This window comes from Sphaerodactylus townsendi, linkage group LG01, assembly GCF_021028975.2.
Source record: "Sphaerodactylus townsendi isolate TG3544 linkage group LG01, MPM_Stown_v2.3, whole genome shotgun sequence".
NCBI lineage: Eukaryota > Metazoa > Chordata > Lepidosauria > Squamata > Sphaerodactylidae > Sphaerodactylus > Sphaerodactylus townsendi.
The window spans coordinates 88891717-88908772 of record NC_059425.1 but is presented as its reverse complement, the minus strand read 5'-3'; the positions used below and the strand labels follow the sequence as shown (position 1 = coordinate 88908772).

General features: G+C 42.4%; 2 protein-coding genes across 8 annotated transcripts in view; one reads left to right on the top strand and one right to left on the bottom strand.

Annotated features, from left to right (window-relative positions):
* Nucleotides 1-124: 124 nt before the first annotated feature.
* Nucleotides 125-7017, bottom strand: DYNLT2 (dynein light chain Tctex-type 2). 2 transcript variants are annotated; one of them, XM_048486937.1, is made up of 4 exons: nt 6882-6996; nt 6422-6506; nt 3499-3657; nt 125-957 (listed from the first exon to the last, which is right to left on the bottom strand). In XM_048486937.1, the coding sequence occupies exons 2-4, from the start codon at nt 6470-6472 to the stop codon at nt 847-849; spliced, it is 321 nt and encodes a 106-aa protein (XP_048342894.1). In that variant the 5' UTR covers nt 6473-6506; nt 6882-6996; the 3' UTR covers nt 125-846. The 2 variants fall into 2 exon arrangements, 1 of the variants encoding a protein (XP_048342894.1); XR_007243689.1 differs by lacking the exons at nt 3499-3657; nt 6422-6506 and having other exon boundaries at nt 6882-7017.
* Nucleotides 6875-17056, top strand: part of ERMARD (ER membrane associated RNA degradation) — a 31428-nt gene continuing 21246 nt past the window's right edge. For 2 of the 6 annotated variants that reach the window (XM_048486844.1, XM_048486823.1), the window contains exons 1-5: nt 6876-7227; nt 8042-8210; nt 10088-10227; nt 10638-10739; nt 15978-16067. In XM_048486844.1, the coding sequence (XP_048342801.1) occupies nt 6910-7227; nt 8042-8210; nt 10088-10227; nt 10638-10739; nt 15978-16067 (819 nt within the window). In that variant the 5' untranslated portion in view covers nt 6876-6909. Of the gene's footprint in view, nt 7959-8041; nt 8211-10087; nt 10228-10637; nt 10740-15977; nt 16068-17056 lie in introns of all 6 variants that reach the window. The other 4 variants (XM_048486834.1, XM_048486859.1, XM_048486868.1 and 1 more) reach the window with 4 other exon arrangements.

Sequence of the window (17056 nt, the reverse complement as noted above, 5' to 3'; positions counted from 1 at the left end):
GCCTCTTATTCGATGTACTTCTGTCTTAGATCGGATTACTGCCGTTTTTTGCGGTTGCACAAATTTCTGTTCAAGAAAAACATACCTTAATAGCCCTGAACTTGCCTGGCGTGCATTTCCCTCAACCACAAAATAACTGGGCCGATACACTTTCCTGTATCGGCCCAGCACTACTGGCGTGGAATCCACAATGTACAAATTCAATATTTACAAAGTTGTAAACTTGTAGACAGATACCTTGGGCAAAATACCATTTCAGCTCAGTGCCTTCTACTGAAAGTCCTGGGAGAGCCATGAATCATTTTCAATCCCGAACCATGTATTTGAACATACACAGAACAGCAAAAAGAGCTAAAGCTGAAAACTGAATATATTTGCAATACCCACAAAAAAGAAATAGATGCTAATGGGGATATTGATACTGCAATCTTAAAAGGCTCCCCAAAGGGATGCCAGTAGTGCTCCGCTCGCTGTAAAATCCTCTTGCAAATTGTGTGTGTGTGAAGTTCCAATAATTCACAGCCAACATATGGTAACCCAGCAGATTCTTCAAGCCAAGAATCTAACAGAGGTAGTTTACCATTGCTTTCCTCTGATTAGCAGCCCTAGAATTCCTTGGTGGTCTCCCATCCAAGTACTAACCAGGACCGTCAACCTACTTAGCGTCTGAGATCTGATGAGATCAAGATACCAGGTCCACTCAGGTCATAACTCTGGCAAATTAGTACGATTCAAACAGCATGAGTGAGGGGGAAAAGTCACTTTTCTGTTTCAACAAATAAGCTATATTTTTTCTGAGAATAACAGGAATGTACTTTTATGAGAGTACATTTGTTTTCAAGTAAGTTACTCATAATAACCAGCAATTATCAAAGCCACTGAAACATAGTTCTCTGTTTCATGCAGTGCTGAAACCCAGTTATCTCTTGCAGCATCCCAGACCCATCTGCTGGCAATCTGTAGGAGAGAAAAGCAGACAATATTAATTGGCAAGCTCAAACACAACTTGACAATTTAGAAAACACAACATAACATAACTGCAGCTTTACAATTACATTGGCATACCTTCTTAGTGAAAATTATTTCCCATTTACATTTAACAGTATAATTACAAGAAACTACATGTAATTTGACTGTGGTGGGTTTTCCGGGCTGTGAGGCCGTGGTCTGGTGGATCTTGTTCCTAATGTTTCGCCTGCATCTGTGGCATCTTCAGAGGTGTATCACAGAGAGAAGTCAGCCTGGACACAATGTGTAACAGACTCCTCTGTGTGATACACATGCCAGCCATAGATGCAGATCTTGCATCCACCCCTATGTCAATTCTCACTGTTGGCCTTTTCCCACTAATGACGGTGCCATTAGAATGGAGGATTTCCTGAATGTCCCCTCCTCTCAGGAGAGCACTGCAGGCTCCAAGACATCTGCCATTCTCCCCAGCCAGCTGCCCTCACAGACCAGTTGGGGTCTGACTATTGCACAAAGGTCTCCTCCTTCCCTATGCCCTGGATGTTCCTATGAAGGTCCCACTCCAGACCACTGCCATCACTCCCACCGCCCTTCAGTGATGAACAGATGGCGGTGTCAGCTGTCGAAGGCTCTGGTTCTTCCAGCTTTTCTGTGTCTGGTTCCCTTGAAGGTAGGTGATGGGAAGGCGGGGGGGGGGGTCTAATGGGGCCTTGGTCAAGCCCTGCCCTTATTAGCTCTGCTGTAAATGTACCTATCTTCTTGCTGTTGTTCAACCAGAGAGCACGTGAGTACTCTCACATCTCCTGAGCATGGCCACCTCCATAGTTCTGCGATCACTCAGCATTGCTGGGTTATCAGGGGCCACTGTGGGAGCCAATTGTGTTATCCAAGGACTCCACCTTTCCCTCTAAAATTTGCAATGAGATTGAGTATGTGCACAATGAACTCTTAGCTGGATATTTTGGAAAAATACCAGCAAAAAATGTCTGGGTAGATATCTGGATTCTTCGTCATTTATTCATACTTTACTATTGATGCATATTTTCAAACATTTTGTATATGCACATGTGCATTCATTACACACACCCAAATGATATCTTATTTAGAACCAAATTAAAAGTATTGACCTGCATAAGGTACATTGGATATTTATTGTAGCATGAAATATTCATAAATTCAATTTCATAAGGCTAGTAACTTGACGTTACTAGCATTAATGTGTTAACATTCCCCCAGATGTTATTCTTTTTATCTATTAATCTTTAACTGACATGACACCAGCAATCAAATAAACAGTATTAAAATGTGACTTACACTTACATACACACACACACACACACACACACACACACACACACACACACACACACACACCCCAGTTCCCCTTTCTGACCGCCTTCTGCACATCACTGTCAGAGTTTTGGTTGCTATAGCAATCTGAAACTCTCCTGGATCCTGCATGTTCTTCTCTGGCAAAGTTTGCATACACAGAGATGTCAAGGTATCGTGTGTGTGTGTGTGTGTGTGTGTGTTTGAGAAGAGGTGGTTATTGTAAAATTAAAGTTTTCCTTTCACCACAAACTGGGGCTTTCCCTAGACTTGCAAAACCCTAAATCATAGACTTTCCTGTTTTTTTGTACAGATTTGTCTAGCTGCATTGGGGGTGGGGTGGGGGGGCTTCAATATTAGATACAGCTGTCATTATGAAAATGAATGTCACTAGCTACATCCCCATACATCTTTGTACAACTATTACAATCTTTTAGTTGCCACCTTCTGGTTGTACCCTAACCCTAAGTTAGGCCCTAAGTTGCCACCTTCTGGTTGTACCCTATCCTAAGTTAGGCTCTGGGGATAGAATTCAGTCATGTCATTTTCAGTAGCAGGCTCCCTGAGAATGAGAAAAGGTGTTTTTAGACATTTTTAGAAGACATTCTAAGATTATTTCATTTGCTATGCATTTGAGTTGCAGGTTTGGGTTTTTATTGTATTATGTTTTTGATTTGAAATTGTAAACTACCTTGAATCATTAGAGAAAGGCAGGGTGTAAACTTTTCAGCAAATGAATAAATATTTATCTGTTCAAAGTCCACAAGTTCAGAGTACCCAAGATGTCCTGCCACCCAAATCTACTACCTTAATGAGACTGCAAATGATACTCTCTGGACATAAAAGTTTACTCTTTAAAGTATTTTGCCACAGGACTAAGCAGGACTAATTAGCTAATACTCGTGACTCATGAATGACAGCTATAGAATCTCCATAGACAGCTCCTGAATACAGTTGCTGGAAACTGTGTAGAAAGTCAATAATCTTCATACCCTTGTGAGCTTTCACAGTCACAAAGCTAGCTACTGTTAGAAACAAAATTTGAATTAAATTAAAGATAGTCTAAAGTAGCCAGGTAACACATATTTTTGAATAGCTTCAAGAGATATCATTTGAAAAAGACTATTCAACACAATTATACAGGAGAACATCTAAAAAAATTTCAGATTCCTCAGCACAAAGCAAATCATTTTCTCTTACATGAATTGACTGGCCAGTCTTTTCCACCATAAACACTTGGACTATGTACTTGTAGCGATCAAAGTCCTGATCCTTGACAGCTGTCAATATATCTTCTGAGAGGACTAAACACTTTGAGGCTGCAGTAGTCCCATCATATTTGTAATCCTGGAGAGAATTCTAATACAAATTAAGAACATAGTTGCCAATATTTCTCTAAAAATACCTCTGTAAAAGTTTGATACTCTTTTTAATGTTTACAAATTCTGTTTTATGCTTAACCATTACCTATTCATCAAACTATTTATAACTTTTTCAGTGATTGATAATGTCTGAAAACCAGTTCTCAAGGTCAGATTTTCCCCGGCTACCTGTTCTATATAAACCACTAAAATCATGGATAGGTATTTCAGCTGAACCTTATCTATCTGTAATAACATCAGCAAGAAGCCGATGGGCTTTTTCTAGGGCTCGCTTCGATGCCTTCCCGTCAGCTAATCTGATGGGACGATTCCAAAATATTCCAAGGCACAGGAGAACCTGTGTGTGCGGCCCAAGGGAAGTAGACTCAATGTCACATATCTTACTGCATTGCAAGTTACATGAAGGTGAAAGGAAGCTGTTGATCCAACCATTGTTAACTCGTCATGTATATCCATTCATAGATAACTCAGATACGAATTCTGTAAGAATATTATTAGAAGATCGTGTTTCTGCCATTTCACAGAAGGTAGCTAAATTTTGTATATTGGTGCACAACAAGCGTAGTTCCTTATTAAAACAAAGAGCCGCACTGTGTGATGAGGACTGTAATAATGCCTGAAGCTAATGTTATTTATTAATAGATTTTATAATGGATTTTAATTTATATTATATTTTTGTATAAGTGGAGTGCTATTGTATTCACATGTACTCTGATTTTAAACTATTGGCTGGCCAAAAGGCCGTAATAATAAATATCTAAAACCAGTTCTCAAGGGTTTCCTCACTCAAAAGTTTCCATCTCCCAGCTATCGGGTCAGCTTGAGAAAATGTGTTTGGTTCTGGAAACATAACCCTGAATATTCTTTGCTTTTAAAAAGTTCCACACACTTCAATGAGATTAACAGTGCAATGCAGAACATAGTTACTCCAGTATAAGGCCATGCATTGTAAGTCTTGAAATGAGTAGCTTTGAACAACATCTACAATTGGCCTCAAACATTAACCCTAAATTGTAGGGGCAAAGCCCAATCCATAAAAAATATCATTTGAAGGATATATACCATCTTACGCTACTTTACTGTCATAATGTCTCCCTCTGAATCCTATGAACTATAGCTTGCTGAGGATTTTGAGAATTGTGTTAGATATCTCTAGCCATCTCTCAGATATCTCAGTGTCTGTGGTAAAAGGGATGGAATAATAAACCAGATTGCAATCTTATGCATACTTTTCAGGGAATGAACCCTACTGAACTCAGCAGGACTTACTTTACAGGAAATATGGATAGGTACACAATGCATACCCATAGAGGGTCTTTTGATTTCAAGATTTTTCAAATTACGTTATATTACAATATATGTACTCATGGGAAAGGGGGAATTCTATTCCCTCTTCTGTCAGCTCAGGGCAGCGCAGAAGCATCATTTAAACAACATTTCTAACACATAAAACATGTAGATTACATAAATACACATCTCATTAAAACTCAAGATGGCACAAACTAGGCCTATAAAAACTGCCCAGCCCAGTTTGGACATAAGGTTTCATTCAGAACTGTCCAAGCATGGGCCAATTCAAAGTGTGTGTGTGTGTGTGTGTGGTGGGGGGGGGGGGTTTAGAGGAACAGCACATCAAATGAGGCAGGCAGATGACTTCAGGGCACACAATTGGCCTCAACCAAAACTCCGGTGGGATTCTTACAGGCCCTGTGGAACAGTTTTAAGATCCTGCAGGGCTGACAGTTCCACCAGGCTGGAGCCAGGTAGAATTGTACTTTTGCAGAAGCATCAGCTAAAAAAAATTTAATACTTTGATCATACAATCTTGTTGGGGATTGCAGAACAGTATATATAAATTGAGAATGCAACTGCGTATGTAATGGACAGTGCAATAGGATGTGTACAGTAATTTCAGGTTTTTTAAGTTGGCAACAGCAAAGTATTTTTCATGAGGAATACTGAAACATCCACCACTAACCACTGTAGATGGGAAGACTGCATGAAAACTCAACGTCGAGACGGGGTTGTTAAGTTCGTAAAATAAATTCTCCATATTATGCTATAGGACCATAACAATCTATATTTTCTCACCGAAAGATAACAGATTTGTGAATTGATCCACAATTTCCTGGACTTTCTTTGTTCTACAGTGTTCCATCTGGGTCCTAGTGCCTTGGGGGCAGAACTAGTTAAGCACAAGAACCAAAGTGAAGCATTCAACAACAAAGAAGGTCTAGGAAATGGTGAAATAATTCACAAATCTTTCATCATCTTTGGGTGAAAAAGAACATAACAGCCACAGCCAGCCACAGATGCAGGCGAAACGTCAGGAGAGAATGCTGCTAGAACACGGCCATACAGCCCGGAAACCACACAGCACCCCAAGAATATAACAATCCCAGGTTCTTAAAAAAAAAAGACCACCAGTGAAGGTGGGACAAATAGTGGATATGAGAAGTCTCATACTTGGAGAGTGAGAAGAAAACTGCTTTGTAGATGGTCTGTTGCCACTGTGAAAACTTCTGCATTTTAAGCAACAAGAGCTACACAAAGAATTGTCTCTATGTGGATGCAGCCCAGAATTAGAACCTATTTATGGACAACAACATACTACTATACCTTTAGAATCTCCTCAGCTTTCTTCCTTATTACATGAGCCTCAAATGTTCTGTATGATTCCATTCTATACGTGTTGGCATACTTTGGTCTTGAAAAGCTAGCCTTGAATGCCAAGAACTCACTTTTTGTAAAATCTGTGGTAGAATCATCCTCTCCTGGATCAGAAACCTCATGGCTTGACATCCTACGTCTGTAAATTTGTGAAGGCTGGGAAAAACCTTGATAATTTTAGAATGATTTACCATAGTTTAGTGCTTAATAACAACTATAAATTTCACTGATTTTTTTTTTTTTGCCCCTTCTGCAGAAGACTTCCAGCTTTCCTTCAATCTATTCCTGTTGATTACCCATCCTCCAAGAATAACATTTTAGGGGAGATCTGCTGCTCCATTTTTTAAAAATAACAAATCTAGATCTGTATACTGTGCCAATCTCCAGGTTCATACTTCACAGTAGTCTCTCAGAAATTATAGCACCAGGTACACCTGACCCAGCCGCACAACTAAAGACAGCGAGCACTGCACTTTAAGCCGGTTCTGAAGCGCATGCGCGCAAGAAACGGCGCCCTTCCCGCCCACCTACCCGCGCTGCCAAGCCTTCTTTTTCAGGAATGCTCAGCTTCTTTGCTCCCGTCACGTGCGGGAGAGGGGGACCACTCAGCTTCTTTTTCTTCTCCATGGCACACTTGTACCCTGCCTGCCCAGCTACAAGAAGGAAAGGGTGTGTGTGTGTGATGAGATATATTCTTCCAACAAAGTCCAACCGCTTTCAACCGACTGATGAAGTCGACCGCTCTCTGAAGGTGGAGACGAGCATGTGTGACGTCACCAAGCGCGACGCGAGACAGCGGCATGGAAATGATCAGGAAGAAATGGAGGGAAATGCTGTACAGGGATCAAAAGCGGCTGTAGCGGGCGCATGCAGTACAGTTAAGCGGCTTCCTTTCCGCTCCCGCGAGAGTGTCGTGTCCATTACAACTTGTAACTGTTACATTTGGCGTTTAACGGTGGTAGTGACAGACGGTTGGAAGTGCTGTATTGCAGTCTTTTTTATTTGTGCCCATGCGCATTCACTTTCACGGGGCAGAGCGCTGTCCCTAATTCGTGAGGCTGTTGGCAGCAATAATAAGCAGGCGTCTTTCGGCGGCTTAAAATCAACCAGTTTGGGCGCTAAAATGAAGACTTGTTAGCTAAGGTGCCACATAATTCCTGCCGGTTTGAAGTAATAAAAAACAAGCGGCAGCTGTGTAGGGAATCAGTTTGAAAAGTGATACTTAGCTGCTGATACCCCTGGAAGCTGGCATTCCTAATGGGAGCATATGTATCTTTTCCCCATATCCTTTTGCTGTTTCTTGCTAATGTCATTCACTAAAGCCATAAAAAGTGGATGTTCGTGCAAGGGCAAGAGAAGCATGAATGGGAACCATACACAAAACTATTTCTGACAGACTAAAACCGCAAATGAATATTGCAAGTTCATCTTTTGCATCCAACTGAAATTGAAGGAAGCCATTATGTATGCACTTTGTTCTCTCACTGACTTGAATAACAGTTCTTAATATTTATTGGATCATGTCCCTTAATATTTATTGGATCATGTTAATATTTTGTCCCAGTTATAACGCTGGTGATGCTCACTTGGTGAATATCCCTGTTGTAGGTCTGTATAACTTGGGACTACAAAATTTGCATTGGTTTACATTAATTTTTTTCTTCTAGTCATTATTTTTCACTTTGTTTCAGATATTGGATCATGATCTTGTCACAACTTGCCTTTCTTCTAAAGTACGCTTTATGGTGTGTGAACTAGGATTTGAGAGAAAAGCAAACTATGCTGTTCATACCTTTGTAACAGGCAATGCTCAAATATATTGGAAAACAATAGTAGAACATGTACACTATAGTGAAACAGGTGTGTATTTGTTCTAAATAAGACATGTGTTGATTAACTAAATCATGTGTCTTACGTGGGGGTTTTTGGCCAATCACTTTTCTGTAATTTAGTACAATTTTTAAAAAACCACCATGAAAACTCATTATGCATTCTTTCACATTGGCATGGATTCAACAATCCCCTTCTGCTAATGCAACAGACATTGTATAAAGGTGGTTTTTATTACTTACTACTAGGCCAGGGGTAGGGAATCTGCAGCTCGAGAGCCGCATGCGGCTCTTCTGCTCTTGCGCTGCGGCTCCACGAGCCGAGCCGCCGGCCCCATCCTTGCCCGCCCTGCAGCCAGCAGGGCGGACGCATCCATGCGCTTCTCAGAATGAACGGAGTAAAAGGTAAAAAAACCCAATATACACAGTGTTATCTTTATTTTAAATGTCAAAAATTATTTGCGGCTCCAAGTGTTTTCTTTTCCCATGGAAAACGGGTCCAAATGGCTCTTTGAGTGTTAAAGGTTCCCTACCCCTGTACTAGGCTCTTGGGCCCAGAAAATCACGTTATATCGTATGCCTTTTTCTCCTAGCTCAAGGAATAGTTCCAACTATATTATTTTGTCCTTGGTGCTTCTTTGTACAGTTACGGACAGAATCTCAGCTGTACTAAATGATCTGCTACACTGAAAACTGAATGTGAAATAAACAGTGACATTTCTGAGAAAGTCCTTACGGCTTCAGAGACTGGTGTTCTCTCAGAGGCAAACAACAAGACCATTAAGACAGTCAAACTGGATAAGATAGGAAATTGCAATTCTGATAAAAATGGTGTAGTAATGCACTGCTGACCCAGCAGCACCGTGGTAGAACGTTGGAACGCCAACGGACCTACGGCCTTCTGGTCGCACCGCACCCCCACTCCTCATCCCCCTATGAGTCACGGGTCATGAACTGTCTGGCTCAGTCACCGGGCGCAGGGACAATGGTCTTGCCCCAGGTGAGGATTAGGCTCAGACGCTTACGCTCCTCTCCGCACGTAGCCAGGTGAGATCATGCATCACATGATGATCTCCAGGTCTCCCGGTCTCCCGCTCATCTCCCTACCCACCTCCTTTACACGCCCACAATGAAACCCTAATAAAAGGTGCCAGAGACCAGCACAGGGCAGAGTTGTCAGGATCACGAAATCCCGCGCTTCCTGTTGCTGACGCTCTCCACCAGATGAAACCTCCTCCGCGTCTCGCCTATTCCTTAGCGACGACCCTGCGGGGATGACTACAAATGGTACTAGTGTTTTCTCAGTATTTTATTAATCTTAGCTGTGCCGCAAATATAGAGTAGCCACATGTAGATTTTGGGATTCAGTTGCTGACAGAATAACTGTGGAGTAAAGAAGTGACCATAGTCATGATCAATGGAATGATATTAAAGGAAAAATTCAAACACTTGTTACATCTGCATATTTAGGATGTGGACCAGGGATTTGTTTGTGTGAGGTGGTTTGGGGTATCCAGGATCTACAGAGTGTAGATGTGCTAGAGGCACCGAGAGTTCTCGGATTTTATTTTTTGACCACAATGTCTATGGTAACAAATATGTATTTGTATAGTTATGCAGAATAAATTCTATATTAAATGTGATAAAATAGCTACTATAAATCCCAGACTTTCTCATTCAGTCTTAGGGAGTTTCTCTATAGCCCCAGAAACAGGCAGCATTGAATGGAACCTGTGAGGGACACAGCAAGCCCCTATATTGTTGGATCCATGCCACTTCAGAAAGAATGATGCAGTTGCAACTTTTGATTGTTTTAGGGAAAATATATAATTTAGCAACAGCTATGTCTTATTTATAGAATTTGGGGTGTTCTGTATTTGACTAACAGTTTCATTTCTTGTTTTTAAGATCATAGTGTGGATTATGTAAAAAGTGTGAGATCTTTAGGACCCTTATGTGAATCTGTTCATTTGCATTTGCAAACCCTTACCATGGAGCAATTTGAAGAGCAGTTTGTGATGTGGTTCCAGTGGACACGTTCCTCTGAGGTATCCGCATTATAGTAATAATAATCATACTGAAAGCCGACCCAGTGTTGCACCATCCGCATGTATAGCCTTTTACAGAGTAACATAAGCAGAAAAGACAAGGAATGTTCAATCCAAAGGTCAACAGTGGAGGATTATGACCCAAATGTCGCCTCCCCCCATTTTTTGCCTTCCTCCCCAGGCTCTCTTTCTCTTTTAAATTCCCCTTCTGTGATGATTTTGCAAAGGCAGGAGGTTCTGGCTCCTGAGACAGTGATTTTGGTGTGGTCCCACCTCCTACAGAAGCCACTATAGGGTCATTCTCACCATCCCTTCTCAACATTTTAAAGCCAGCTCAAAAAGATTGGGGACCACTGTGCACAGACACACTGTAGTAATTCACAACTTTTGTTTTCTCTTTCTATCTGCAGATATTTCTTGAGATGTTTGGTATTTTAAAATGCCCACATAGTACAGCAATTGAGCTCAGTCTGATGAAGCTTACATCATGTTTGGAGCGAGCCTTGGGTGATGTAAGTGCTAAAATTCTTCCAAAGTTTACATTAAGATGACCTTTTTGCACTCAAGTAACTTCAGTATTTCACTTCTTCACCTGCTGGATAGAAGGCTGCAAATTGAGGCTGATAACCAGATGTGTTCCATATTTAGGTACTGGGAGAAGTTATAGCTGTTTACTGTAGGAATAAATGCAAAAGCAGTCAGAGGGACAACTTGTGCTTTGATCAGCCCTCCAGTCTTTCATGTGGAACCTGCAACATCCTATGCCTCACATTTTTGTTTTCCAGGAGTTGGAATGTGACACAGCATTTGTATTGTTTTGCTGTCAAGTCACAGCTGACTTCCAGCAACTCTGTAAGGTTTCCAAGGCAAGAGATCTCAGACGGTTTACTATTGCTTGCCTCCCACCCCTGGTATTCCTTAGAGGTCTTCCATCCAGATCAGTGATTCCCAACCAGGGTTCCGTGGTACCCTGGGGTGCCGTGAGCATGTCCCAGGGGTACCACAGCAATTCTGCCGGCCCCCCTCACTTTTGTGGTATCTCCCACCGGTGCCAGCAAGGACATGGAGCTGGCCCAGGGGGCAGGGCCTGCCGCAAGGTCAGCAGCCACTTCCTGCCCCCCCCCCAGTGCTTCCTTTCACCTGGGAGGGGAAGGTGGAGGGCGTGATGGCAAGCAGGGGCACTGAAGGGGAAGGGGGGATGGCAGGGGTACCGTGAGATATGAAGAGTGAGGTCAAGGGTACCGTGACATTGAAAAGGTTGGGAAACACTGATCCAGATATTACCCAGGGTCAGCGCTGAGTGTGTGAACTCAAGATCACGCAGCAAGCTTCCATGGTGCTAGTGGGAATTTGAGCCTGGGTTCTCCAGGACCTAATCTGACACCTTAATCACCACACCATTCTGGCTTGTGACACAGCATACCAACTCCTAAATATGGAATGCAGCTGGCAATCAGACTCAGCTAGCGATCTTATAATCATCTGAATACTGTGTGCTGTCTCAAGAGGAGGGTGCCCACTGTGAAGCTGGGCGCCTGGCAAGCTGCATGGGGCAGGAAGGCAGGAATGGGCTTTGGATGTGTTCCCTACCCCTTAGTTACCATCAGTAATGGAGTCTGTAGTTGCTGAATGGAAAGAGAAGGGGGGGGTGGGAGAATGAGGCAAAGGAGAAGCCTTATATTAGCTCACTCTCCTCCAGGGACGTAGGTATAGATTTTTTACGTGGGGCGTTCGGGGGGTGGGGCCACACCCCCACTCACCCCTAGGGCATGACCATGCCTCCAATTGGAAACAATGGGGGCACCCTCTTTGGGAGTCCATAGGTTTGGACCCCCTGGACCAAACTTCACAAAACCTGGATGGTATCAATAAGAGACTATCCTTATGATACCTGCCAGATATGGTGAAGTTTGGTTCAGGGTGTCCCAAGTTATAAACCCTCAAAGATGTAGCCCTCATCTTCTATTAGCTCCCATTGGAAACAATGGAGGATGGGTTACCCCCTTTGGGAGTCCATAGCTTTGGACCCCCTGGACCAAACTTCACAAAACCTGGGTGAAATCAATCAGACACTATCCTTATGATACCTGCCAGGTTTGGTGAAGTTTGGTTCAGGGTGTCCAAAGTTATGGACCCTCAAAAGTGTAGCCCCCATCTTCTATTAGCTCCTATTGGAAACAATGGAGGATGGGGTCACAACCTTTGAAAGTCCATAAGTTTGGACCCCATGAACCAAACCTCACCAAACCTGGGCAATATCATCAGGATATTCCCCCAAACAATCCCTGAAAGTTTGGTGCTGCTAGCCTAAACAATGCGCCCCCTGCCGGCCAAAAACCGAAAAACACAAAAAATGTTTTAAAAACCCACAAACGGGTGGGCGGAGCTTCGGACACGAATGGGGGGATTTGAACCCGAGAACCCCCCCTTACCTATGTCCTTGCTCTCCTCCATCGTCTTCACTATCTCATGCAGAGAACTTCCATGCCATTTCTCCTCAAACCAAAAACAGCTATTATACAAGTAATCTGATAAATTAGGTAATTGATGTTATCTGTTAGGGAAACAGTACAGTTAAGCAGTACAATAGTTAAACCAATTCTACTCTCAGCATAAGAATATTATTTTAGCATCTAAAATTCTCTTACTTTCCTGTACTTGCTGCTTGATATACTAAATAGTCAGCTGTTAGTCCTAAAATTTTACTGTTGAAAAGTTTTTCATCATCCATTTCCAGTTATAGCAAAATCATATTTTTAATTATTTCATCAATAGTGTCCTGTTAAGTAAAAGTGATAATTTCAGTGCAACACAAAGGCATGTTTGACTGGACATAATAATTTTTTGCTGCAGTCTAAAACATACCCACCAATATTAAACACTGATAGACTGAGACTGCCTGTGTTTTAAATAGCATCCTAAAAAGACAGGCATTTGTTTATGGATATGCCCTGTATATGTTTTCCAGAAGTCTGTTTTGGTTAACTGACAGCAAAACACATGCACATACCACAACAGCTACATCACTAACCAAGCAAAAAACCTATAGTGCAAGAAAGAATAAATTTTTTATATTCCAGTGTCTATGCAATTTAATTTAAAGCTAGAGAAAATAAAAGTGTTTGCTTGGCACCTAAAAAAAATTATGAAGTCAGGGTCAGTTCAGCCTCCAAAAACAAAATCTTTGAGGTTCTCAATCTACAGGAAGTGAGGTTATAATCTCAAGTAGCACACAGGCTCACACAAGATAGATCATAAACACTGAGCAAGTGGAGGTTAGTGCAACATAAAAGGAAACAGAGAAAGTGCACTCAACATGACTAGCAGCAATGGCTGTGCAAGTTAGGAATATGAAAAACCGTAAAAAAAAGTTTATCATGCAGCACTGTTGGTGCTCTTTTGAGCTTTTGTAGAAATGTTTGTAAATAGATTATATGACACCAAATAATTTTTGGATCTTGCTCTGAATACTTTTTTTAAAAGGCTTTTCACTTTGGTTATAAATGAACTCGTTTTTCTTTTTCATGAGAAACTAATTCATTTATAACAATTGCAACTCACTACAAATATGCTGTATGGAATGAGTCAGTGGGGACCTAAAGCAGCTTACATAATTCACCTCTCTTCCATTTTATCCTCACAACAATCCTGTTAAATATGCTGGGCGAAGAAGGTGATGCTGGCCCAAAGTCGCCTAGTGAGCTTCCATGGCAGAGTAGAGATTTAAACCTGTGTCCCCCAGATCCTAGTCTGAAATTCAGACCACTACACCATACTTGTTTTTGTGAGGTGGGTGCTGTTGAACAATAGCCAGCACTCCTGGCTGATTCATGAGCATCACCTGGTGGTTGCTGCTGGGCATGACTGTGATGAGTTTTCTTTCAAAGGACAAAACAGCTTTGGAAACTTCCCAACCACTCCCTCTTCCTTTTGTGAATACAAACCAAGGCTTGAACTGGCAATACTGCTGTAGTTGCCTAGTAACAGACCAGAGAGGGCATTTTTTTCCTAAAAGTTATAGGGATGGTTAGCACACACACACACACACACAGTGTATTGTTTTCTAGATTTTAGATTTTTCTGCGATCCTAGGGCAAAAATCTGTCTTGTATGCTTCTATCTCCAGATTTAAGTATCCATAGATTTGGCCATGCTGTGAATTAGACATATCAATTCCCATGTCATATTAGGCTTTGTAAGTGATAATAAGATTTTTTAATTGTCCCTAAAAGCAAACAATAGCCAACATAGGCATAGCTAGGAAAAATGCAACCTGGGGAAAAATCTGAGTTTTACACACGCGCGTGTGCCCATGAACAGCCCCCTTCCCCTCCCACGACCAACTAGCAAAAAATCTACTAGCAGAAAAATTCCATTGCTGGGGAGATGCAATGGGCCCTATAAAAGGGTGGAAGAGGAAGGATGTCCCCAGGAATGGGCTTTTGGGGTCTGTAGCAGCCCCCTCTCCACCCTTGCTCAAGGTGTGATACTTATTTGGGTGTGCATCTGTGGCTCGGGATTGAAGAGGGTGGCTTGAGCTAGTAAGGAAGGTGAGAATAGGTGGAGGGTGGAGAAGAGTGGGATGGGGGGAGGGTGGCAAAGTGAGGGCTGGAGTGGAGGAGGATGGAACAGAGTGGCTTGGGTGGGGGAGGGTTGAAACGGCAGGCTGAGAAGGCAGATTGGGAGAGGGTGGAATGGGAGGCTTCAGGTGGAGGAGGTAAGAAAGGTGAGGGTTCTGGTGTGGCAGGGTGGCAAGGTGAGGCATGGAGGAGGGTTGAAAAGTAAGGCTTAGGGTGGGGGGTAGAAGGTGTGGCTAGGGTAGTGGGGGATGGTTGTAGGAGAGCATGAGGGGACAAGGCCTAGGCTTCCTTGCGGGGGTGGGGGGGCAGGTAAGCCCAAGAGGGCTTGCTGGGTGTGAGGAAGGGGGAGATGGGGCTTTTGGAGTCCCAGAGCAGCAGTGGCAAGGTACAGCCGCCCTGGGGCAGTGGTGTGGCTGCGTGGGGTGCGATTTTCTGCCTGCCCACATGACTGAATGGCAGCCACCCGGGGCATGTGTCCCCAGATGTCCTTGTGGAAGCTCCGTCTCTGGTAGTCAGTGAAGATGTTTTAAAACTAGTGATATTGGATAAGTTACAACTGATAGTAGTCTAGCTGCTAAACCTTTTGAAGCTTCTAAGTAGTCTTCAAAGGCAACCTCAAAAATATGTTTGTGTAGAAAGTTTGTGTGATGTTTCTTCAGAACCTACTTGAAAGAGCTCACAACTGAACAATTAAAAACAGTTAAAGCCAATAAAAGCTTGCCTGGGCATAAAAGCATGTAAAAATCTGAAATGTTAGTAAACTAGTCCTCAGGCTCAGAACAGACTGTAAATCAGGGGAAATGATAGATCCACTTAGTTAAAAACCTTGGTAAAGAGAAATGTGTTTGGCCAGGCACTTGAAGGAAAGTAAAGTAGCCATCTGGTGAACCTCAAGGAAGATGGCATTTAAAAAAATGGGGTGCCACCACTGAAAAAAACTTATTACTGATCACTAGCACAGTTTCACCTCTTAAGGTGGGCACCTAGAGATCAGGTCTCCAGAGCTCGATCTTAACTGGTAGACTGAACAATAGCAGAAAATGTGATGTTACAGTAGTCCCAACTTTATATAATCAGTGCTTGGATCACTGCAGTCAAAGATATTGTGAATAAATAAATTTATTTTGTTAAAAGTTGTGAGATTTAAAAAAATTTTTAAAAAATTTGTAGGTGTTCTTACTAATTGGCAAAGATTGTCCTTTTCTTCTAAGAGATCTGCTTGCATCTTGGGAACTTTCCACAATATTTGGGCAATCTGTGGTGAGTGCTTGATTTTTGACATCCTTTTTGCTTATAAACAAAGATTTCTGTTTTTATTACATTGTGGAAATTTAAGAATATCAGCATTCTTGGAAATGTAATTTTTTTAATACAGAGGGGTCCGCAATGCAGAGAGGTTTATGAATTTAGACCTAGTAAACAAGATTGTTTCTTTGTTTTCTTGCTATGCAGAAGCAAAGTGAGGGACTCTCCTGGGAATAACTGTCATTGAATAGACCCGCCCCTGTAACTGATAGTATCCTCATATCATATAAAACTTAATTTTGCTAATGTTTTTACTAAGGGCTTCTTAGAACCGGGGTGTTGCTTAAGCTTCCCCCTCTCCCAGACATACAGAAAGAAGTATTCCTCCCTACAATTTGCATTGCCTCAGTTCCTGTTAAGAATACTTACCTAATCAATGTGCTTTCAGTAAGGATGGGACCTTAGTAATCAGTTCTTAAATGTGCACGGTAGAGTAGGCTGACCAGACGTCCCGCTTTTGGCAGGACCGTCACGCCTTTAAACAATTTGTCCCGCGTCCTGTGGGTTCTGCAAATTGTCCCAATTTTTTGGAGGCTGCCGCACTGCCTTCTGGGGCGCAAGACAGTGCGGCAGCCTCCTGCCCACCGGGCCGCAGGAGCGCCCGGCCTTCTGCGGCTTGCCGTTTGCTGCTCTGTGACAGGACGGGAAACGGCAAGCCCCAGAAGGCCGTGCGCTCCTGCGGCCGCGTGCACTGCCTTCTGGGGCTTGCCGTTTGCCGCTTCCCCGTCCCTGATCACAAAGGTGACCATCTGGTTACCTTACGGTAGAGGGAAGGCAAACGATATACATATTAATACTGTATATGTATAGTCAGCTTATTTTTCACTTTTGACAAATATTTGTATAACTTATTTGGACTTTTTGGACTTTAAATCCACTGAGCTCCATGGGACTTACTCCCAAATAAATATGAATAGAATTACATCTAACTTGATTTACAAATA

What these genes read in the sequence shown, in the direction of transcription:
- DYNLT2 (XM_048486937.1), bottom strand. Translation starts at nt 6,472, where the DNA reads ATGAGGTTTCTGATCCAGGAGAGGATGATTCTACCACAGATTTTACAA. An exon ending in TACCACAGATTTTACAAAAA is followed by an intron (nt 3,658 to 6,421) that starts GTGAGTTCTTGG and finishes AATTTGTATTAG; the next exon opens with AATTCTCTCCAGGATTACAA. An exon ending in AGACTGGCCAGTCAATTCAT is followed by an intron (nt 958 to 3,498) that starts GTAAGAGAAAAT and finishes TCTCTCCTACAG; the next exon opens with ATTGCCAGCAGATGGGTCTG.